Source organism: Anneissia japonica, unplaced genomic scaffold (genome assembly GCF_011630105.1).
Source record: "Anneissia japonica isolate Jap-2015-1 unplaced genomic scaffold, ASM1163010v1 scaffold172582_len1462937_cov174, whole genome shotgun sequence".
Classification (NCBI taxonomy): Eukaryota; Metazoa; Echinodermata; class Crinoidea; order Comatulida; family Comatulidae; genus Anneissia; species Anneissia japonica.
In genome coordinates, this window is record NW_022725666.1 from 1,379,605 (window position 1) to 1,405,597 (window position 25,993).

At 33.5% G+C, this 25,993-nt stretch overlaps 1 protein-coding gene across 1 annotated transcript in view; it reads right to left on the reverse strand.

Annotated features, from left to right (window-relative positions):
- LOC117112805 (glutathionyl-hydroquinone reductase YqjG-like) overlaps positions 1–17,907 on the reverse strand; it is a gene marked incomplete at its 5' end in the record, with an annotated part of 31,594 nt that extends 13,687 nt beyond the window's left edge. Inside the window, 2 exon segments of the mRNA XM_033255977.1 lie at positions 10,279–10,477; positions 17,835–17,907. Coding sequence (XP_033111868.1) covers positions 10,279–10,477; positions 17,835–17,907 — 272 coding nt within the window.
- Positions 17,908–25,993: the final 8,086 nt, after the last annotated feature.

Here is a 25,993-nt window from a genome sequence, read left to right on the forward strand (position 1 = left end):
CCTGTACCACAAGCGGACTGCCCATGTTTTTATTTGATATTAATAAAACAATTCAATTTATTATTCTTTTATTTAAAATTTATATACGTCTTAAAAAACAATTATTATCACCATTTGGATTTGAACTGAAACCACTCTCAACATAGCATGGGTGCTCTGCCAAAATAACTGAAATGATAGCGTTGGTTTGCCATGCAGGACACATTCAAGACACATAGATAAACATCCTATTGATCTACCACCATGACGGGCATTTGGTCAATCAATCATTCAATCAATCCCATCCTGTCTGAGCCAACCTTTCAATAAATAAAGCATGCAAGTTTGTTGGAGGATGTGTTTTAATACACAATGAAGTTGAATGAAGCAATGGTATGACCATATATAAACAAATAATACACTCATGACCTGTGTACATGAAGTCCGCACAAACAAATGACTATGCCTCATCAACAAACAGGACAGAAAATAAATTTGTTCTTAAACATTCTCTCATTGATCACAGCTCTGTTGTTAACTTCTTAGAAAACTGACCAAAATTGGCAATCGATGATCACGGAGCATTTGAAGACAACAATCTTAGTGGCTTCTGTCGAAGAACGCTAATTTCCTCAACTAATTGCAAAGGCTTATACAGACACATGATTATGTGCACTGAACAGGCACATGTTGAAAGAGTTGTAATTCTTCATAATAATCAATTCCGCTCATAGAAATTTGTGCCCCGTAAAAACCATGCTGATTTGATATATCTTAAAAACAATAGCTGTTGAATACACAGGCAGGCAGGCATAACTGGCAAAGCACATCCAGTTTCCTGTTAAAAAGAAGGTGGGGAACACAAGGGGCTGGGTTGGACTATAACCACTCATTTCAGAATCTGATTATGATATGCAGATATTATCAATTAAATTAATTGAATGCATTCAGTCAATTATTTAGATAGATAGATAGATAGATAGATACATAGAAATCTTTCTTTATTTTGGATAGTTGACATCGTTTTTCCTTAAAGATCCAGTTAACAGTTAAAACATGTTCAAAATATGAAATAATATAAGAAAGTATATACAAAAACCCATGAAAATTGGTAAACACAAGAATCAAGAAGAAAATGTTTTATATAAAGAGATCATATTATTATGTTAAGATTATATTACAAGACAACTGCTAAGCACTTCTTTTGAATAAGCATTGTTGCTGAATAAGCGTTACACAAAACACGACCTTATTTGTCGTTAAGCACTGCTCTTAAATCTCAGCACAGCAGTGCTTTAAAGAATCTATTTTTTGAATTTTAAAATCTGATCACTTTTTTTTAAGTAACTTAATATTTTGTGGCATTTTGGTTTCGTTTGTACCTACCTAGCTGTACGTGTCACTATATTCCGGGACTGCGCTTCATTGAATCTCCTCTTAACTTTACCAAAATGCTATGCGTGTCTGCTGTACCGTAGTGCCTTTAAATTACTTTACCTCATCAAACACGTTTATCACCTACCTTTTCTTAGTAACTCGAAACTATGTTGATTGATTGATTTATAATGGCATTCAAAATACAAATTTACATTGATAAAAAATAATAAAAATTAAAATACAAAATGAAGGAAAATTAGTTTAATGCCTAAATTTTAACTTTACTTTACATGTACCAATGAATTTCCTTTCGGATGTAATAAAATATATCGTATCGTATTGTAAATAACTCAACAAACCTACTATAATAAAATATATAGTTAATTTTGAATAGGTCTCACTAGAAGCTAAGGAAATTTTTATGCAATGATATTTAGGTTTGATAATTCAGATATACACACCACTATGTGAATAATGTGTTGAATTGCCAATTTTCATCCATTACCACCTCTTCTATAAAAACGATTATCAGAAGCTACAGTATTAGGCACAAAAAATCATGGTTTTATGGCTCGGCCAAACTTTCATTATCATTTAAAACCCCTAACGAAAATAAATTTTTCTCTCTCCTTTATTTAAAAATCATAAAAATTATCATAAAATTCACCATTATGCTATCATGCTTTGGCTCAATGGGATTTGACCACGACTCCAGTAGGGCAACTAGACTCACCTAAACTTCAGGCTCTAATGTGGAAACCCCCTTTTCCTGAGAGAACAGGATTTAATTTCTTTGATTACATTAATAATGATAATAATATTTTTAAATAGGCATAAATATTTAAAAATATCTCAATATGCTTAAGCGCTGATGAAAGTACGAGTGATAAAAAGTGCATATCTAATTCTAAGAGTAATGTACACTAAATAGATGAGCTTTTAGTTTACATTTAAATTGACTGATGGATGAAGCGTGACATATGTTAAATTTTAAGTTGTTTCAAAGTACCGGTGCAGCAATAGATATTGCTATCAATATAATATTTTGTACGTGATAAAGGAATGTGGAGAAGACCTTGATCGGCTGAGCGAAAAGGACATGTTTGTGCGTACGGGCAAAGGAGTTCAGATATGCATACAGAAGCCATGTCATTTAATGATAGGTAAACAGTAGAATTTCGTAAATGATCCTATGCTGATTTGGAAGTCAATCAGTGGCTTATCTAGTGGGGTGTGCACGCCCCTCCAAAAATTACTTGCGCCCCCCCCAGTTTCCACCAAAAATCACGGCCAAGTATTAAAAATCACCTAAAATAACCTTATTTTGCAAATCAGCGCCCCTCAACAGATCATCGAGGCCCCCCCCCACATTTCAACTTACACCCCCACCCCTATCAGCACCCCCATTTCAAGACTTTTGGATATGCCAATAAAGCCAATGTAGTTCTTTCAGTAGTATTTGAGATGTTTTTTTTTACATATGTGTGCTATCAGATAATATGTAATATCATGTTTTTCGGAAGTGATTTCTTTCGGGTTTGAATCATAATGCCTGCTTGGGCTATTCGCCCATTCTCTATCCGGGTATACTTTGCCAAATCAAAATTAATTTATTCCATGTTGGCAGTAAAGTCGCCAGGGTAGATGAAATTGGACGGGGTGCAAGGCAGGGAAAAATGTTTTGGGATGATTAGAGGCAACAGTAATTAGACGTGAAGTAGTCAAAAGGATCATAGCCCGATCAAGAGAGGATTTGGGTCTAATAATAACTGGCAGATTTAAAGCGTACTACAATAGATAAATACAACTTTTAGTTGTTATTCTAATAGTAAAAGATGTAAACAGAGTGTTCAATTTATGATAATATAATAATAACAGATAATAATGAAAATATTAATAATGATATTGTACACATTTTCCCAGGAATAAGATTACATAATCACCCATCAATGTTTGCATCTTATTTTGAATGCTGCCATGTTATCAGCAAAGATTAAAGTATGTCACATGTTCAAAATGTTGCGTTGCAGAATTCATAGGAGTTTTCCAGCTATGTTTTGAATTTAAAGTCAAATAATAATGATATAGAATTAATAATGATCAAATAATTTCATAAAAAATAATTATAACAAAGCTGAACAGTGATCACACCAAACAACTTTAAACTTTTCAGTACAAGAAGTTGGATTTACAAAACATTTGCACAAGATATAATCAAAGAATTTTTTAAAATAATAATAATAATAATTATTATTATTATGTAAAGCAAATAACATATATTTATTATTTAAAAATATAATTGTTCTATATACAGTAGTTTAATCATTCAAAATAGAACATTTGGTTTCTACCAAACATTTGGTATCTACCAATGTCCCCGATTATAGATACAATAGAAGCTAAACACTTAAACGCAGTATTCACCCAAAATGACAATTGTAGAAACATTCAATTCAAATCTTTACTGAAACTTTAAACTTTTCAGTACATGGAATTGGATTTCCAAACATTTGCACAAGATATACAAACCCATACTGTCTTGTCAAATAATTTTGTTATAATAATAATAATAATAAGAAAGTATGAGCTAATAATACAACAATGGGCAAAAGTATACATATGTCAATCACTTAATAGCATGTGCATGTTTCACTTTCGTAATTTGTTGTGTTTGCGAAGCACTGAAGATCCTTGATGGTAAATGAACAATAACAGGAATAATTATATCTTGAAATCTTATGACTTCCCTCAATTAAATTTAGAATATATAAACCATTTTGTTTTAAGATGACTCAATATGTATTTATGTCCCCACTGTTTTGTTTGGAAACGGTTTGTCATCTCACACACACCCACGTTTTGAAATAACAGGATATATATTGTTGGAAGAGGAAGGCAAATTTTCTCCGCATTCGCTTTGTTACCAATAGCAAACAAATATTTTCTGCAATTTAGAGGAAAAAACTGTTTAAAATAGCAGAAATCCTGCAATCACAATTGCCTATGTTAAATCATTATGTCATATAAAAAGCGGCCTACTCATGTTAGAATAAGCAGTGTATGAAGATTTCTGCTCTACCATTGTGTGTCATATATATATTGTGTGTCTAAGACACTTTCAGACAGGGCTATGTTTTTACCACAATATTGCGGGAATATTATTCCCGGAATTGCCTTCTGGATAAAAATCCACTGTTACCAAAACAACATGGCGTTCCATCTCCGCCAATAGTAATATTACCCCAATATTCCTGTTACGTGTATACACCAGTGTGTGCCTGAAACAAAAGCAGGTCTCATTCCCACAGAATTGTGAGGATAATGGTGAATTCGGCAGATAAGGAGGGAAGAAGAATAATTTCTTCAGTCAGAAGTAATATACTACACAATAAAACTATAGTTAGCTCATTTACATGGAATGGGGGAGGGGCTGGGGCCCCCAGGCTTGCATCAAAACATGTGAAAAATAAAGTGAAATCCTTGAAAATATGTATGGGTACAATACATGGAATACTGTAGGCTTGTCTGAAAGCGGCTTAAAGTGTTAGGGTTTTGCCTATTACACTTTAGGCTGTTTAAGACCAGGCTAAGGTGTCAAGATTTGTATTTTGTCAGATCGCTTAACTCCTCAAATGCCCCTCACAGGGGAAATAGCCACTGGTAAGGATGATAGTTGCACTGCGTCTGCCACAGGTCCCTACAAGCCCAGCCAAATCTTCCAAAATCAATTTCAAAGAAAACAAGAAGGAAAAGATTAATTACATATTTATTATGTTTTATTATATCTTTATCACAGAGATCTTTTGCAAAGACTGAACACAAGTAAAATAAAATTAAACTGCTTCCTATCTAGGGTTAAACAAAACAGAAAATGAGATCTTCCCCCCTTACCATCACAAAATGACAACTCACACAGACAGTTGAAAGGACCTATACCAGGCCTAATAGAATGATTATAGTGAAAGATAAAAAAAGGAGACACCCCAAAAAAGAATGCAAGAATAGATAAGAAACATGTTATTTTTTTAATTAGCCTATTAAACATGAAACCTTAAACAAATAGGTTATCTATTTTTGGGAATAAAAATAAAGTTTTGATGCAAAAAAAAAAACTTAAAAACCTTGACAAGACTATATCATGTGACTTCTCACAACTTCCACTTCAAGCCAAGGCTAAGAATGAGGATCGTCTTAAAATAGGAATTATACGTCAGTTTGAAATGACACAGCCCTACAGCAATTAAGTTCCTCTTCCTCCAACTACAGAAATAATTCCAATCAGCTTCTAAATGAGATTTTTTTTTTTAAATGCAGAATGTGGAGAATGAAGTATGCTGGATGACTAGTGAATTATGTAAAAAAAAAAAAATTATATTGTAATTAAAACATTACCATACTTCGCTCATTGAAAATAATCAAATACGCTATTACTCTTGATAAAACAGAAAATTAATTTATTCAATTTTCCCTGATTTTTAAATTAAATGAAATATCTAATTAAATTGAAACTTTTTAATGTTGAGTTAATACATATATTTAAATCTTAACTGCTTACATTTATTGAAAATTAGAATGAAAATTTTTCTGTTGCTAATTAACAGACAAGTAAATATTATCCGATCCACTGATTAATCTTGGATAAGAAAGTATTATACATACTTTAAGTATTGAAATACATGCCATTGTTTTTGGACATTTTGTTATCAAATTTCCTACCATTTGTGCTAAGGAACAATCCTTTGCAAGTGTCATCAATCACTATATATAATAGATATCCCTCCCAAAGAGACAAAAAGTGAGTGATAGATATACCGCGAGGCATTATTCAAACAGTTCTTTTACCTTAAAGAAAATTTTGACTTTTGTTTAACACAGTGGCATATCTGTGGGTCTTGAAATGGAGGGGCTGATGGGGGTTGCAAAGGTGAAGTGAGAGGAGGGGTTCAATGATTAGTTGAGAGTGCGCTAGCTCGCAAAATAAGGTGATTTAAGTTGATTTTATACTACTTGAGTGTGATTTATGGGGTGGGGAGTGTGAGGTTTTTTTGTTTTTGTTTTTTTGAGTGAGTGCTGCTCCCTCTTCTCTGGGCACCCCCCAGATACACTACTGGTTCAACCTATAGAACGACCAGTCCCTACTAGAATTGTAACATGTGATAGCTGTGTAGAATAGTTTGTTGACCTTTTGTGAACCTGAGCATGGTGATGATCAGTAAAACGGTATAACTTAATTTCTTGACAGGATATCAGCTCCATACTTTGCGAAAAAAATATCAAAGTCGATAGATCCTCTTGTGTATGGATGGAAGAACATGAACAACCCGTCACTGGCACGATTTAGTGGAAACGCAATGCACAAAACAACAAGATAATTATTATATACTTAAATAATTTTATGCGATTCAACTATTAATACAATTACAATTATTTCGACACGATTGCTGAGATTGAAACTCTGTTGTATCGATAAAACTGTGGTGTACTGTATATGATACAAATATGTAATTAATGTTTTTTAACATGTGTATATTTGGTATATAGATAACAACTACAACTGTAATGAAGCATTAAGAATGGCATTAAGAGGGAGTGGGAAGAATGAAGGTCTGAAAGTCTGAAGTAAAATTTTACTACTTTAAATGAGTTTTTTTTAATGAATTGTACTTTATTCAATTTATTTTTTACAACAATATGTAATTGTACTTTTTAGCATGGGTAGGATTGGTACAGTTTAAGTAGAGCTGTGAGGCATTATGAAAGACGATGAAGAGGTGAAGAAGAGGAAAGTAGCATTTTATTACCTTTTAAAAGAGATTTATTATTAAATTGAAATACATTTAATTGCCATCATCATTAAAACTATTACAAATACCAAACAGACAAAATTTCAAGTTACAGAAATCATTCAATGAAAAAAATAACAAAAAGACAAATGAAAATTTGCTTCGAGAATGGCATTTTTACAATTTCATTGTCCATACAATACATATTCTTATAATATATTTTAACTACAGTGACTAATACTTTTAATCATCTTATCAGCCTGTGGTTCTTGTTAACTATCAGTGTCTTTTATGGTAGAAAATACTACATTTGGTCTTGCCAATATGGACATATTGTCTAAAAAAATGTATTGAATACTCATGGTTTTTTTCAATTTCATGTTAGAAATTACGTGATTTTAATTTCTGTATTGTATATAGATACATTCACATTGACATTGGCCTTCAAATCATTAATTATATAAATAATGAAAAGAAGGGGGCCTAGTAAGCATCCTTGAGGGACACCATTAAAAAAATCCAGTCAATGTGATACGACACTGTTTATTTCAACCACTTTTCTTCCCGACAAGTAATTTCTAAACCAATTTTATTTAATTTACTACACAAATTATAACCTTGTTTAGCAAACGTTATTCTCTAAAGATGGCAGAAAAAACATAAATAAAATGTCATATTGATAGTGCGCGAGTGATGAATATAAAACAGAGCAAAAACAAAATGAGTTAAAAAAACACTTTGAAAAGCAATAGGTTTGCAAAAAATGGTAGGCCTATAACGAAAGTCATACTAGTATTTTAAAATTATTTATTACTTTATTAAAATTCATTAAAAATTATATTTTTCATTTATCTTAATTAGTTGATGTATTTTCTCTACAAAATAGCATAAAATTGCATATTCCATCTCTCTTTCTCTCTCTCGATTTATCTTCAATTTCCCTTGCATTCCTCAAAAACATTCTGAACAAGAGAAATTTTAATCTGTGTACTTGCCTTCCTCCTCCACCATTCAACCCTCCCTACAACTTGCTGGAAATGTATTTATATGGTTATATATATATATATATATATATATATATATATATATATATATCTCTCTCTTATACACATATATATGTGTATAAGAGACAGATATATATATATATATATATATATATATATAAAATCTAAAAGTAAAGATGCTTGAAGGTCAATATGTAAGTGCAAAGTAATTATCACAATTATATATATGGACAAATGTCGTTTTAAGTCAATAATGTTTGTCTAAGCATTTATCAAGCCAATTGAAATAGGGCACAAGGGATGTACTGGTATTTCGTCGGCGTTTCTTTCACACCGAAAACTTGATTTGAAAATTAATTTATGGCTAGTTGGTAGACGAGTAGAGAGCGGTATCTTTATTTGCCGGCGACTCAATTGTTACAACATGTTAAGCATGTCTGGGTCACGCAATCGACAAGTATGGTAGCTGTCGATAGTGTTCACGGATTTACGTTCCTCTACGTGCGCATTTATTACTTGAAATCTATCTTGCGATTGACGTAGGCCTACTCTCGTTGGATAAGGCCTGTGACACAAACAAAAGTTAACCGCTTCCCCCAATTACTCTGTAGGGGAAGGAGTTGGGAAGTCCTCTTCCCGGTCCTCTTCCCTTGAGACTTCGGTGAATCTCATCTATGTCAGTGGACGTGTTTATGAATGATATTGGTGCGGCATGCAGTAGACCTACAATGTCATTCTGGGCTCGTATAAATATTCACTACATTATTTTAAAAGAGGCAGTAGACTTACACACATAATTATATTAATTGTGACTCGGATTATTTGCTGTCTCTTATACACATCTAACATACTCTGTTTAAAAATGGAATTAAAAAAAGACCTATATGTATAAATGCTATATAGCATGAAGCTATACTGTACATGCCAACTTGTCAGAGGCAGAACAAAACGGGCACAGACCGACTTATGATAAAGGACTCAGTGTACCAGGTACAATTGCAAGAATTGATGGAAGAAATGGATTCCGATGATGTTTCGCATTGAAGAATTACTGTATATGATTTATTATTTAGGTGGCCTAAGTGCCATAGAGGCCTAACAGACACGTTTTTTTATTTTAATAATTTAACATGGTTCTTCTAAGCTAATATTGGCTCCTGATGGCATTTTGAAGCATGAAATAAATTGAATTGAATATGAAAGCATTTGTAAGGTTTGCACAAACTATCTGAAATATGAATTCAACATTCTCTCAACTTCAGAAACGAGAATCTGTCATTTGAGGTTCCTCTAGTATTTTATTTTTAGAACACTATGTCCTGTTTAGTAATGGGCTCCGATATATCCACTTATTACATAACAACCCAGCAGAAATGTGGATTTAATTAAATTAGAATTTTTGGAATGAATTCTTGTAAGATTAGAAATTTGTCTTATTAGCAGATTTACAGAAACCGCAAATTTGTCTTCATGCGAGTTCTACATCTGCCAGATATCTACTGGATAATTCGTTTTTGATTACACGGAGTAAGAGACGTATGGCGCAATCAGCAAATTGCTCTAATTACCTAATAAAAACAAGTAATTGAATATGTTTGAAGATGAAATAATTACTGTATACAATTTAAAAAAAAAATTTTATTCTTGAATATTTCTTAAAATCATTGCTGTCTGTCTTTCTGCCTGTTAGCAAGGTTATCATCAAATGGCTCATCATCAAATTCAGTACAATTTTAGATGCTAATCGAAGTGGTCAATACAGTAGATTAACTAAGGTGGGCTACTATTAAAGCATTGGTTACTAATAGAGTACAGTACTAGGTTTCTATCAGAGATTCAAGGTATTATTATTTGTAGGATAATAAAAACATGATAATTGTAAGTTTTAAAACCAAGATAATAATAATATGATAATATCAATAATTACATTTTTGTAGCCTTTCTGTATAACAATAATAATTGAAATTCAAAATAATAATTATGATGATAATAATTATATTTTAGTAGTCATTCTATATAATACTTTTGTAATTCTCAATATTGTATTTTATCATCATTTAATGTAAAGAGCATGGACAGATGTAAACCTGAAAATGTGCTATATGAATAAATATTATTATTATCAGAAGACTTACGGGTAAATCCAGCTATTCAGCTGCTCGATTTCTTCACGCAAGTTTTCTGGGTATAGGTCTACTTTTCGTTGTTCATCTGTCTGGCAAAAGTCTTGGAAGCTGTTGTTAAACATGCGTATGATTTCAGAGGATTCATTATTCACGATCGTTCCAGTCTTTTTGTCCCACAAACACGGAACAGTAATAGAACCAGAATACCCTGGGAATACGAGTAAAAATGTAAGATGAAAACAAAAACATAAGTCTTTATATAATTTGGTAGTAGATAAAGGTAGACTAAAGATAGGAGAACAACCATACTTGTAGCATCATTATGCTGAACTGCATAAGGGTGTGGTATCTGGCCATTGTAACCAGTGGTGGCGCCAGGATTTGCCCGACATAGGGTCCGAGATTCCCGACAAAAAAAGTGGGCGTGGTAGGGCATCACTCAAAATCTCTCGAAAGCATTCAAATCAAATATGTGAATTTAGGGGTTTCAAAGGCTTATTATGGGGTCTACTAATACAGTATGTAGAAAATACATATACATTTTTGTTACAGATTGTAAATACCTTGAAATAAACATAAATAATCATTTTCTTTCAACACACACATTAATGTTGAAAATAAAATCTAATGTTTTATAGTTCTATATAGATATTGCATGCTTGTTTCTAATGGCTGATCCTTTTACAGGTGGAGTGTTAATATTCAGTTGAGAAGCAACTTATTTTTTCAGGTTTGTTCATTGGATAAGGCACCCTTTTTTGTTTGAAAGAAGGTTGCAAAACATTTTTCGAACGATTGTCATTTTGTCGTTTTTTGTTATGTGCTTTTTTGCGTCCTTGAGCACGGGACTTCTTTGTAATTTTGTTTCTGGAAAAAAAAAATTTGAAATACAAAAAAAAAAAGGTTAGCCCATGGCGTTCATGTGAGAATCTGTCTTTTAAAACTGTTCAGATTGCATATTGAATGAAGTAACTTCATAGAGTACATTTTACTCAATGTTCAGTGCCTGATTGAACAGCTCTAGCTTACTAGTTATTCAGTAACTAATTACATACATGTCACTCGCAAATCACTTGTGCATCACTTGGGTAGAAATGGTGAAAAAAAATTAAATCAGTACTGTAGATCGGTTCACTGCTCAGTTAATTTTGAAGCATTAATATATTCGTAAATCATGTGAAGACATTCTTTGATTGGTGGAAATAGATAGGAAGAGGATATAGGGTCATTCTTTTGGATCTTTTAATTTTCTACTCTGACATGTCAAATGTAATTGGACAGCTATCTGTAAAGAAATCAGGAAATTCAAAGCATTAAGGAAGTAGTCGTTAATTGACATTGGGTTTCTGTGGGGCTTTTTCTATTAAAAACTTGGCAAACAGGACAATGGGCACAATTCGTTGATGCAACTTTTTACTTGCCCACACATATTTCATCTTCACTCTCTCTTTTCTGCGTTCACACTGATTGATTATGAAATATGGTAGTCGTATCATGTGTCCAACATGACGTAAAGTGGTGGAATAAACGGGAGCAGTATTACTACATAATATGGTGTTCTCAGTAATATTATGAAATAGTCAAGTATATTTTTGAGACAGCTTGTTCAATACAGGGATATTCTATGTGTTGCACACTTGGAAAAATATGACAGACATTTACACAATTCATGCATTATTTCATATTTTTAAAGGCCCTATAGATTTAAAGTTTCTGATATGTTATGAAGAAAAAAAAGAATAAAAAAAATTGCTTAATTTTCTATTTCATTTCAATTCACTAATCAGACCATTCATCCACATGAACATTTCAAAGAATATATGCAACATGTTTCCGCAAAACTTGCAAAGATTGCAAAATATTAAGATGGACTTTAAAAAAATAAGCATTTATCACTTTAGATATGTTATATTACTTACTGAATTAATTTAATCCGGGAACAAATTAAATTGAGTTATCAGTATTCGCACAACTGAGAAAAACAGTGACATCACTCTTCACGCACAAGTTGTAGAGTTTACGCGTGATTGCACACAGCGTGAACAATTACAAAGTGCATAGCAATTAACTCTAAATATATCGCAAATATCATACTAATGTATAGAGTACCACAGTTGTGTTGTCATAAGGCCAGGTGGTGCCCTCTGTTGGCAACCAGACGTGGTTACCGTTCATTATGCCTGAATGATTTCATAGGCTTTCTGGAATAGGAATTTTTGAAATCTAATATTTTACCATCAAAATATTCTAAAAACACAAAAGCTTGCATTATATTAGTTATCGAACACACATTTAATCATCAATTAAAATTTACAAAAAAAAGTAAGATACATCTTAATAGTTATGTTAGAAATTAAGATCAATGGTTTGTCAGTGGGGAAAAGGCGTCCAGTTGAACGCATTTTGCAACGATAGCAACAATGGAGTAGTATCATGTGGTATTGTGATGTAACACTGTAGTGCTCTATAACAAAATTTTAACTTGCAGTCTTCAAGTTTATGTTCACACATTTTTTAAAAATTTCCTTCACATCCAACAGCAAGTACACTCCCACTTACAGGATGGAATGATGCTTAAACCAAGCCTCTTTATGAGGCTTAGGGAGTTTTTGGTCGTGAGAAAAAGTCCTTTTGTGACAGGAATCTAACACAGGACTCAGGGATTACAAGGCAAGCACCTAACCACTAAGCTTTTCATCTTCACTCTATCACTGATCCATACCATTAGTGTGATAAAGATTTATAATGAAATTTCCTTTGCAAAATTTACAAATTATTATCTAGCTGGGGATCTATTTAAATGATACAAGTGTATTTTGTCAGTAACAGAAATGAAAGTCAGTGGTATAATTATGTGAAAGCAAAAATACAAAAAAGACTTTCAGGATGAAATTGCTTCTCAACTTACACAAAGTACTTTTGATGATCCACATAAATTTGTAAACTGGTTTTAATAACATTACCTTATTAGGCCAGGTTACTGACTCTTTCTCTGGTGAATTTGTGCTGGTTTATAGAATGAAGGCAGAAGCCATCTATAATTCAGCGGCCCTAGTTTTGGCCATGCCAAGATTGTATGGAGCAACAATATTTGGATGCTGAGGCACACTCGGACATTATATTCAGGTGTGAATGGGAATGCAATGAATCAACCCTGAATGACCCCGCAGGAATGCCTACAGCTGATTAGTTTTTAATGAGGAAACAATCAAACCTGCAGACACGATCCAGATAAGCGATCTGGATCAGCTGATCCGGGATAGGGGTGACCAGTTAGGTGAATCCAAATCATTCTATTTGCATGTGAACCAGAACTAGTCACAATTTTGTCAAAAGACAGATGGTTCGCATCATGAACCAAATTTACCAAATTATCAAAATTCCCATTTTTAGACATTGATCTATCATTTTAAATTTTCTAACAATTTTTATTTTTCCAGGTTATGAGGGAACACATCACATACTGTACGTACAGAAATAACAACAATAACTGAATTAAAGTGCAAGGACTATGTGTTGGGTAGGGTCGCCCAGGATCCCTAAGGCATCGTGTTTCTGTTGTGTTATATGGTGTGTCTGTGCATAGAGTACCACAGTCGTGTCGTCACAATGCCAGGTAATGTCTTCTGTTGCCAACCAGACGTTGGTTACCGTTCAATACGCCTGAATGCCAGCATAGGCTTTCTGGAATAGGCATCTTAAAATTTAATATTTTACCATCAAAATGTACTAAAAACACAAAAGCTTGCATTATATTAGTTATCGAACATACATTTAATCATCAATTAAAATTTTCAAAGAAAAAGTAAGATACAACATCTTAATAATTACGTTTGAAATTGGGTTCAATGGTTTGTCAGTGGGGAAAATGGCATCCGGTTGAACTCATTTTGCAACAATAGCAATGGAGTAGTATCATGTGATATGGAGTAGTATCACAAAATTTTAACTTGTAGTCTTCAAGTTTATGTTCACACATTTTATTTTTAATTTCCTTCACATCCAACAGCAGGTACACTCCCACTTACAGGATGGAATGATGCTTAAACCAAGCCTCTTTATGAGGCTTTAGGGAGTTTTTGGTCGTGAGAAAAAGTCTTTTTGTGACAGGAATTGAACCCAGGACTCTGGGATTAGAAGGCAAGCACCTTAACCACTAAGCTTTTCATCTTCACTTCCATCACTGATTCATATCATTAGTGTGATAAAGATTAGGATGAAATTTCCTTCACAATTATAAATTATTATCTAGCTGGGGATCTATTTACATGATACAAGTGTATTTTGTCAATAATTAGAAATGAAAGTCAGTGGTATAATTATGTGAAAGCAAAAATACAAAAAAAAAAAAAAGATATTCAGTTTTGTTTTCGATTGCTGACTTTCAGGATGAAATTGCTTCTCACCTTACACAAAGTACTTTTGATGATCCACATAAATTTGTAAACTGGTTTTAATAACATTACCTTATTAGGCCAGGTTACCAACTTTTTCTCTGGTGAATTTATGCTGGTCTATAGAATGAAGGCAGAAGCCATCTATAATTCAGCAGACCTAGTTTAGCTATGCCAAGATTGTATGGAGCAACAATATTTGGTAGCCGAGGCACACTCGGACTTCATATTCAGGTGAGAATGGGAATGCAATGAATGAACCCTGAATGACCCCGCAGCAATGCGTACAGCTGATTAGTTGTTAAAGAGGAAACAGTCAAACCTGCAGACACATCCAGATAAACGATCTGGATCAGATGATCCGGGATAGGGTTATAAAGCATTCATACAGTGTGACCAGTTAGGTGAATCCAAATCATTCTATTTGCATGTGAACCAGAACCAGTCAAAATTTTGTAAAAAGACAGATGGTTCATATCATGAACCAAATTTACCAAATTATCAAAATTCCCATTTTTAGACATTGCTCAATCATTTTAAATTTTTCTCAAAATTTTTATTTTTCCAGGTTAGGAGAGAACACATCACATACTGTACGTACAAAAATAACAACAATAATTGAATTAAAGTGCAAGGACTATTTGTTGAGTAGGGTCGCCCACGATCCCTAAGGCATTGGTACCCACTTACATGAAGGTTATTGGGAACAGACTGTTGAGGGAGGGTACATCTCAATAATAAGTTTTAGTATGAGTTTTGAGGGCAGAAATAAGATAAAAGGCCAAAAGAATACTACTTGTATAACATGCATTCGGTGAATCAACTTGCGTGTAGATGAACCCATGTTTAGAAAGAAACTCCTAGGATGATAGAGTGTTCATGGTTGCTGCAGCTAGAGTCTGGAATATTCTTCCATAAAAAACTGGGGCTGCATCCTCCATACATGATTTTACACCTACGTTATTTGGGTCAGCGTGCTACCTCAGTAGTGCACAGTAGAGGAGCCTGATGCACAGGCCAAATGTAGAAATTACCAGAGCCCAGCATACCAAATGGTGTGTCTGTACATACATGGCCAGAGAGAGAGAGAGTGATGGTCACCCAAGTATGGCTCATGTAATATAACTGGTTCCTAAACTGTATCTGGTTTCATTAATATTACTGCTATTACTATTAGGGAAAGGGTAGTCATGTGGCCGAGTAGTAAGGCTACAGCCTTAACATTGGTCCAGGTTTCAGCCACTCCTCGCCCCTGATTCAATTGGTAGAACCAAGTCTTCTCTGATAAGAACTTAAAATGGAGGTCCGTTGTATACATTTGACTCGTGTGCAGAACCCACTGCATCTTTTGGAAGAGTAGGGGTTTACTCCCATGTTATGGTTTGCCTCTGTCGTTGTGGAATGATGTGAACATGTAGCTACCATGAAGTGCCTCTTTCACGGACCACGCTCATACATAATTCAGCACAATGACGCTGCAAATTATGCGTTAATCTCCTACCTTTACCCTTTACCTTAGAGTGGGAAAAACAAGAGGTTTTTACTCCGGAATAGAAGATGGCAAGATAGTGTATGGTGATATCTTTCAGATATTAGTTGGCTATGTAACTATATTTCTGCTGAAAGCCAACATCTCTGATAATTCACCTGAACCATGTACGTCTAGATTTCTTCAAAAATGATCCTAGACTCAAGAATACCCATCTCATTATTGTCATGAGGTGGAGCGTTTTGAAAAAATGGTTTCTTAAGAGCGAGTATCAATAAATATTTGCCATTTTTTCCAGAATTTGAAAGGCCAACCTAGCACTCATCTGATCTGTGAGTGGAACCCTGGCCTTCTGGCTAAGATTAGGACCCACAATCCCTGTTCATGCATACACACTGAGGAAACAGTAAGAGGCCATTTGCTGAGCAAACTGCTCTTATTTATGCCAGCCACCTATGCACTTTCTTTTTTTTTTCCAATTTGCAGGTCAGTCTCTCATACTTAAAATCTGGATGTTGAATGACCAAGTAATGAAGGGGCACCGCTAAATTACAGCCTTAATAAGAACAGCGTTGGTTTCAGTGGCCTGTCGCCAAGCTTTCGGTTGGTAGAACTAAGTCTATTCAGAGGACTTAATATGAAGGTCCAATGTACGGTACACATCGGGCTCGTATGCACTTTAAAGAAACCATTGCATCTTTTGGAAAAGTACATTACTAGACCTGTAGCCAGGGGGAGTTTTTATAGCAAATCCCCCTCTTTTCTGGCGAAATTCACCCCCACCCCTCAAATTTCCCGAATGAGTTTTTTAAACATAACTGCTTTTATAGAATTATTTAGACCCATAAAACACAAAAATCCTTTGGGGGTTTCGCCGACCCCACCAGGGCTGAGTCCCTGGACCCAGAGAACCCCCTCCCCTTGGAAGAACCTGGATACGGCCTGATTACCACGTTGCTATGGTTCATTTCAGTCCATTGTGGAATAATTGAATATACATTGTTTTTGTACCAATATTCGGTGGGGATTACCAAAGATGGGCATGGCCTGTCCATCGGCTCAGTGCCACGCCCACTGGCTTCCATTTTGGACGGCCTATTTCATTTTTCTGGCTAAACCAGATGTGTATAAGAGACAGGACTATGTGTTGGGTAGGGTCGCCCAAGATCCCTAAGGCATTGGTACCCACTTACGTGAAGGTTATTGGGAACAGACTGTTGAGGGAGGGTACATCTCAATAATAAGTTTTAGTATGAGTTTTGAGGGCAGAAATAAGATAAAAGGCCAAAAGAATACTACTTGTATAACATGCATTCGGTGAACCAACTTGCGTGTAGATGAACCCATGTTTAGAAAGAAACTCCTAGGATGATAGAGTGTTCATGGTTGCTGCAGCTAGAGTCTGGAATATTCTTCCATAAAAAACTGGGGCTGCATCCTCCATACATGATTTTACACCTACGTTATTTGGGTCAGCGTGCTACCTCAGTAGTGCACAGTAGAGGAGCCTGATGCACAGGCCAAATGTAGAAATTACCAGAGCCCAGCATACTTCCATGTATAGGAAGGGATTCAGGGGGGGGGGGTAAATCTTGTATTTAAAAAAAAGCCTCTTCCTGTCTCAGATATACAGTACCTGTAGATATCTACAGTAGTATCATCTGATGCCATGTTGAACTCACCTGGTTCTGCTTTCTCGTAGATTTCTCGCAAATATTCAGCATTATTGACCGGATCAAGTGTGCACTTTGGCTTCTGAAATTATTGAAATGTAATTAAATATGATAAATCCACTTATTGCAAAAATGAAAAATTATTGACAACAATCTATACATGAAAATAATGTAATAAATGACAGGGGACTTTCCCCAGAGTGGGGAGCTCTCCCCTTAGAGGATTACCCAAGATATCATATTCATAAATTTTAAATCTGTGCCTCTTGGTTTTGTATTTGTTGATAATGTCAAATAAATCAAATCAAACTATTTTTCACACAGCAGAAACAGAACATTTCGTTAATATTGAGGCTATAATACCATTACACACGATGATAAAAAAAGTTATGACTTCAAACAAAAATCACAAACTAAAAAAAAAAAATGACAAATAAAACTCAAACAAAGCCATCTGGTATTGCAGGTAGAGAACAATAGGGTTAAAAGTGAAAGAAGTTTGCCAGAAAAACCACAATAAACAGTTAACACAAACAATGAGGACATAACTTTTTTAAATCCCAGGCCTAGATTCATGAGGTCAAGGGAATTCAATCCACATGTTGCTTTTCTCTGTAAAATTCAAGAAAAAAAACCAGAAAATTTCAAACGGTTGAACAATGTCATAGTTGGTGAGCTACAGCCTTATGAATTCTAGATGGTGAAACGACAAAAGTGCATAGGTCAAAGGACGTCCTGATATAAGTGACAGCTTCAGACGGTTCTTATTATGGATCAGGTGTAAGACTTTGATGAGGATATCCGCCTTGGAGTAAGTCCTACAGGACTTCAAAAATAAAAACCACACAAAATTCTTTTTAATGCAAGTTCAGGACTGTTCCATTTTAACATGGATCACTTAAACTCACAACCTTAGTATTTACTTCACTATTTATATTTTGGTAGGCCTGCAATTACTTGTATCTGTAAGTTTAGGACCTTATCATCTAAATGTGGATCGTGCAAATTTTCAGTTTCACATGCTTACAATCAGTGAGCTGCAAACACATACGATTCTTTCAAATAGAATTAATTTTTTTCAATTAAATTTAAGTAATAATTTTAGTGAGCCCGAAAATAAACGACTCAAGGACCGCCATTGTTAATATGGATTGTGCAATTTTACTGTATCGTATTTTGATGTCACAATTTTTGTTGGATAAAAGATTCTTTCATTTTAAGTCTATATGATTGTTGTGAATTTGGTTGTACATGTCCCAATGTTTGTGGTATGACACATACACAAAAGCATCTTTTAATGCAAGTTCATTACATTTAATTACCATCTAAGTATAGGCTGTGTAAATATTATCTCACTGATGTTATAATTTCAGTGAGCCACAAGTACATAAATTTCTTTAAACATAAATTCAGGACTATTTATATTTATATACTAACTACATAGACAGACATTTAATTGGTTAAAAACTGGGCAATAGTTCCAGCCATGCCCTTTAATCAGTGGTAGCGCCAGCGGGGGTAGGGGAAATTTTCCCCTATCAAACCCCCCCACCGGTTGTCTGACGACATGACACAGTTGTCAGATCAAAAGTAAAAAAAAATAAAAATGTGCCTATCCAATGACGTTATTTTGATTGTCAATCCCTAATCTGGTCTAAAAGCACAATTTGAACAATACTAAGCCACAAAAACTCTCCCTGCGAACCCTACCAGCAATTTTCATTCTAGGACCCATGTTTATTCTGTAAGCCTACTAGGTCCACCGACTTAGTCTCGAGACATGTAGTACTACCTCCAGATCACCTCAAGCTATATTTTGAACTATGCCCTTCAACGCAGTAAATATTAAATTTTAAATGCTACTATCACGTTCGAATGATTTAATTGATAAAAGGATTTTTTAAAAATATTTCCTTCACATCCAACAGCAAGTACACTTGCCACTTACAGGATAGAACGATGATGCTTTATAAACCAAGTCTATTTATGAGGCTTAGGAAGTGGAGTTGTTTTAAGTTGTGAGAAAAAATCCTGCTGTGACAGGAATTGAACTAAGGACCTTGGAATCAGAAGGCAAGCATCTTAACCACTGATCTACAGTATTCAACTCCACTCCTAAAATTGATTAATTGATTGATCATCTTAAATATGAATTGCACAAACAAGTCTTGGTTCTGGTTCTGGTGGGTAAAGCTGGTCTCTTAAGACTCCAAAAGTGTAGGAGTATCACTACCGCAAACGTCAATCATGAGCAGGCTTGCCATACTGACTCAGGCCGCATAGGACCTGATAGTGATATTTTAATGTACTCATTGAGCCCACATTTACAGATTGTTTAACATGGGTGTATAAGCTCTCTTACTATTTTAAGGCTGTTCTGTACATAAAATATAGAATCACACATGTATTGAAAGACATGTACTGACTATACAAGAAGTAAAAAAGTTAAAAATAATACTTGTTTAATGACTATAATTCATCAAATACGTAAACAATTAAAACTTTTTTTACTGGTTATTTAAGTTATAAAATAGTTTTTTTGCAATTGAAACAGAAGCTGATAAGGAGACACTCATCCATTTAATATGCCTTCAAAAAGTTTTTTGCTTGTAAAGTGAGTAGAATCTTAAATAAGTACGACAAATCCGGAAGGAAATGCAATAAATTTTGAAGCAAATCTTTACGTGATTGTACAAGTTGAATTAACAGACTGGCTGGACACAGCAATTTACCACCAAAGCTGACATTTTATTTGACCCTTAAAATAACATGCGTACCATAATAAAATAGGATCACAAAATGAGGAAAATATATATATATACATATACATATGTATAACAATCTCCAAAATCTCTATATAACAATCTCTAAAAATATAAGTACATATGATTGATGTGATAGATTACTCTAAATTTAAAAATTTTCTCCTACACAATTCAAGGCCAAACCAGTCACTCCTAACAAATCATGTTTCGAGGATAATGGCAAGACATTTTAGAATATCAATATTTTCACTAAAATTTTCCCCATTTTCAACATTAAAACACATTTAATGATTTAATGATGGTCCCTGCCTGAGAAATAATAAACTTTGATCTTTTACCATTTTATAACTATCATTTTACTGCTGTATTAATAACTAGAAATTTTTATTGCTAGAAGTGACTTTTTTGACAAGTCTTGGCCACATATCATTCTTATTCTAATTTTTTAAAAAACATGATTATTATACTTGATTATGGCTTCATGTACATCCAATGGGAGAATCAATATAATCATTATAATGTACAGTTATGATACTTCTAATTAAGGGTATACAGTGTAGCTAAATAAAATGCATAAAATGGCACTTCTAGATGGCAAAATGAAACTGTCAAGACTAAAAATTTGTAATATTCTTTTAATAATTTATATTTAATTTTGCAAAAATTTAAGGCTCCTTCCTGATTTTTTAAAATTCGTCCAATATCCGGGTAAAGCCAAGACAAGAGATCGGAAACATATAAACAAGATGTACATTACCTGAAGACTGCGACTAGTTTTGCTCCTATCAATAAAACATATTTACATAAAACATCCCTAAAAACAAAAATTAAAGATTCTAACAGATCACCAATAAAATAATGGTATTAAAATATTTACTTTGCAAATCTTGCCTTTTATCCTTTGGCAAAAGGTGCTATATAAATTTCTATATTATTATTATTATTATTACTATATAACACTGATATCTAAATGGTAGTTATATAAGATAATTTGTTTTGATAATGTATTATAGTGCATTTTCTGCATGATGTTGCTGTACAAAAACATAAAATGAGTTTCATACACAAATAATTGTATACAATATTAATAAATTTATATTTATTTAACACATATTACCTATTGCACTTTACACAGAAATTATAAAAGGCCAATAGCAGTTATTTTAATAAATAACAACAGTAACAATTATTTTAATAAATCCCTTAATACAGACCTTCAAAATCAATGATATATGCCCTTTAAATGCATATTGCACTCTAATCATGCACTTTACACAAAAACTTTAATGGACCAACTGATAAAAATAACAAAACAACAACAACAACAACAACAACAACAACAACAACAACAACAACAACAACAACAATTAATAACAGACCTGCCAACTCACCCGATCCTGTCGGGTGTCACCCGATATTTAAACAAATCTCTAGTTCTCCCGATCGAATGTAATTTTCACCCGATTTTCACAGGCCCTCCCCCTCCCCAAAAATACTCCGATTTATGCATAATTTGATTGATTTGATCGTTATTATTCAATGTATTTGCCGCCTGCTCGCTTAGCGGTGCAATAAACAAGCAGCCATTTTCAATTTGAATGTCACCATTAACGGCCAATGACTTGTAGTTACATGAATTTTTTGGTATCTTGCATCATCTTTTGGTTAATTCTGGAAATCACCAGATTTTTTGGTAAATCTCCAGATTTTTTTAAGATTCTTAAAAAAATCTCCAGATTTTCATGACCCAAGGGTTGGCAGGTCTGTAATAACAATATCAGTAATAAGATAACAAATAATTTAATCAATCCCTTTTAGTACAAACCTTTAAGTATTTTTATGATTATAATAATTCAAACTTGTGTGGCATTTTCATATGGTAATCCACCTATAAACATAATTATTTACTATCTTAATTGATTTCAAGCATACCATTTAGCCTAGGTTTACTGCTTTATTAAACAAACTTGACACAAACATGTTTCTACGATACTAATGCCATCTTCAGTGTAATATAACAATGCTTTACAACCAAAATTCTAGCAATTATAAGATAGAACAATTGTCATAGTCTGTATGGCTCCTTGATTCCCTCCAAGAGGTTCTGGCAGGGGCTACAGGTTCTGTTTGATTTTGTAGGATGAAGTAACTCTGATGCCCAGAGAGCTCAGAGAAGTCATCAACCTCCAGAATCACAACTTCTTCTTCAGCAATTTTTAGCAGAATGCTGTCATGGCCTCGTTCGTATACTCTAATTGAATACGTCACGCTGTCGAGAAGTTTTGCATTCATTATTTCAAGCATAAATTCTCCATTGGCACCTACTCTAGGAAATATACGTTCACTGAGATTGTTTTTGCCTGTGAATTCTTCACCTCGAATAATCTCTTCTCCATTTAGTAGCCAACTTATCACGTGATTCTCACCAATTCCTTCTACGACAGCTTCTAGATGGACACTTTTTCCCAGTTTGACAGCCACACATCTAAAGTCTTTCTTGATCACCACCATTATGCTACTGGGGTTTTAGAGAATAAGCCTGGTTAATTGCTAAGTTCATGTTGCAATTTCAAGACATAGGCCTACTGTATTATAAGCATGCATTATCAATGCATTAAAGTCAATCTATATAGAAACTTCTATTTCTCCCATATTCTAGTCTGTGAACAAAAGTGTTCTCATTCCTATTTCAGAGTCCTAAAGTCTGTAAGAGTAGGAAGGCCTAGATTAACAAAAAAAAAGTAAACAGCCAATTATTACTTGTACTTTAGGTCTATTATAGTAAATTACTATAAACATAAAAGCGGGCAATGCCTATATCGCAGTGAATTCCATCTCCACAGAGATGTATGAAAATGGTGTGCTTGTTGGTATCATCGAATACAATTACATACACCTACTGGTTGATATATTTAGATGTGTAAATTCCCGTTATTCTAACATGAATATTTTAAGGCCAATTAATTAATATTTCTCATCCTAATATTTTGAAAAAAAGGTGAATGAGTGCACTTTTTTTTTTCTCCGAGATGGTAAATCCAAGATAGTCGATGGGAAACAGTTATCTACTTCCTTACTTTACCAAGTAAACACATTGGAAGCAACTAAAAGATGCACTATAGCATGATTCATACAATCGAGTTAGGAATTTTACTGATGCGAGTTAGCCAGATTTTAGTACATTTTGTAAAATAATGGAAATAAACAAAAAAAAAATGCAGAGAAAATGAATGCGCAAGGGGACAAGAAACAGTTATTTATTTATTTTTTATTAGATGATACGGCCTTTTATTGTTACACTACATAAAAATGCTGTAGCCAGCTATTGGGACAGGGACAGTCCTACACAATTTTTCTAAATGGTCCACAAAGAATGGGTCCACATTTTTTAAAATGGGTTCAAATTATGTAATTTTATGCATAAAATGGGTCAAGATTTCTCATATTTTTTAGCTTATAATTGGTAAAATTTAAGAAAATGGGTCCAGATTTCTCACATTTTCGCGTAAAATGGGTCCACATCGTTTGAATTTACGCGTAATGTGGATCCTCCCTGATATTGTCCCGTACTGTTTGAATACCCTGGCTACGGCATTGACTACACAGAAGAAATACAATACTTAATTGTAGAACTGTACAAATCAAATTGCACCTACTGCTATAGTGTAATGTGTGTTGTCGATTGCAACTGTCTACAGAATCGTCAAAAGGCCTATTTAAACAAGTGCATTTTACAGCAATGTTTAAATAGGCTGTAAAATGCACTTTAAAATGTTGAAATAGTGAGAAGTGCATTGGCGACTACTGCAACTAGAAGTGAAGAAATTACTTACATTTCAATGAGAAATAACTCTGGTTCAGACTTGCTAGCTGCACGTATACGTCCCAACCAACAATGGCCATTGAGGATAATGCATTGTTGTCTTGCACATGCGTTTACAAAGAGTATCACTGACATTCATATTATGTATTACAACGCGTGTAGTATATACGAGAACATTGTATTGCTTAGAAAATTATTGACAGCAATGTTTATTTGTAAATAAATTTCGATGATATTATTTTTGCTTTAATAATAATTATACCTATATGTAAGTACTGTTACAAGATATTCACAAAGACATAATTATCATGAGCTACTATGTTTAATAGTGTATCTGACAGTTATTTGAATCTGTTCAACCATAAAGCCTCTGTGGTCTATGGTTATGATGCTCATCTTGACAAAGTCTTGGAAGCACACAGTTAAGAATATGACCATGGAAAGCACCCAGTGATCGATTTTTTGTGCTATTTATTCTATTTATGGCCTATATAATCTTGCTCATCAAACCACTCCATGCACATTACCCAGAGGTTGTGTGTATTCATGTAATGTACTGTATTCATCAAACTTTTATTATGTTTTAAATATATTTTTTTATAATTATGTTTTTCCTCAGGGCCCAAATTAAATGGCCTTGCGGGCCAAATTTGTCCCACTGAACTGCCTATTATGAACCAGGAAACTTTAGTAATTTCAACATTAATAATAATAATAATAATAACAATAATAATAATAATAATAATAATAATGAAAACTTTTAAAGCGCCGGTATCCATTTAAAGAAAATGCTCATGGCGCCCCTCCACAAGAACTCAATAAATATGACAGATAAAGAAACAATGAAGTTTAAGAACCAAAATCAATTAAATAATAACATAACAATAATAATAATAACAACAACAACAACAACAACAACAACAATAGCAGTAATAATATAACAATTGTTTCAATCAATTCCTTTATACACACCTTTAAAATTGATGAAAGCTGCCCTCTAAATAGTTTCAATGATATTTCAGAAGTATTTTTCAATAGAATACTTCAAAAGTTGTATCATATTTTCATATTTATTATGACAATAATCCACCTATGAATATAATTATTTACTATCTTAATAAATCACAACTGATTTTAAGCACACCATTTTAGCAATACTTTTCTAATACCTTGTTTAGCGCACCCAATATTTGAAAAATCGTGCGGAAAAAATAATAAAAATAATTTTAATTTCTAAAAGTTAGCTAAATTATCCTGCCAAAAGTACCTGAATAGAGGAAGGGAAAAAAATAAAATTTTATTTGCGAATAAAATTATAAAAATTAGGAATTGCGCTAAAAACTTGTGTGTGGTGTCACGATCGATCAAAGGCCTGCCGCATAAATAAAAATAAAATTTAATTTTTTCCTAATTTCCAATTATTCACGGCAGCAGGTGCACTAACTGGTTAAAAAATATAATTTTATTTTAATGCCAATCTTTTTTTTCGACTGTTGGAACGTTCACTAAACAAAGTATCAAAAAAGTATCAACTTACCTAAGGTCTAAATGTTTTAATAAAAAACTTGAAACAAACATGT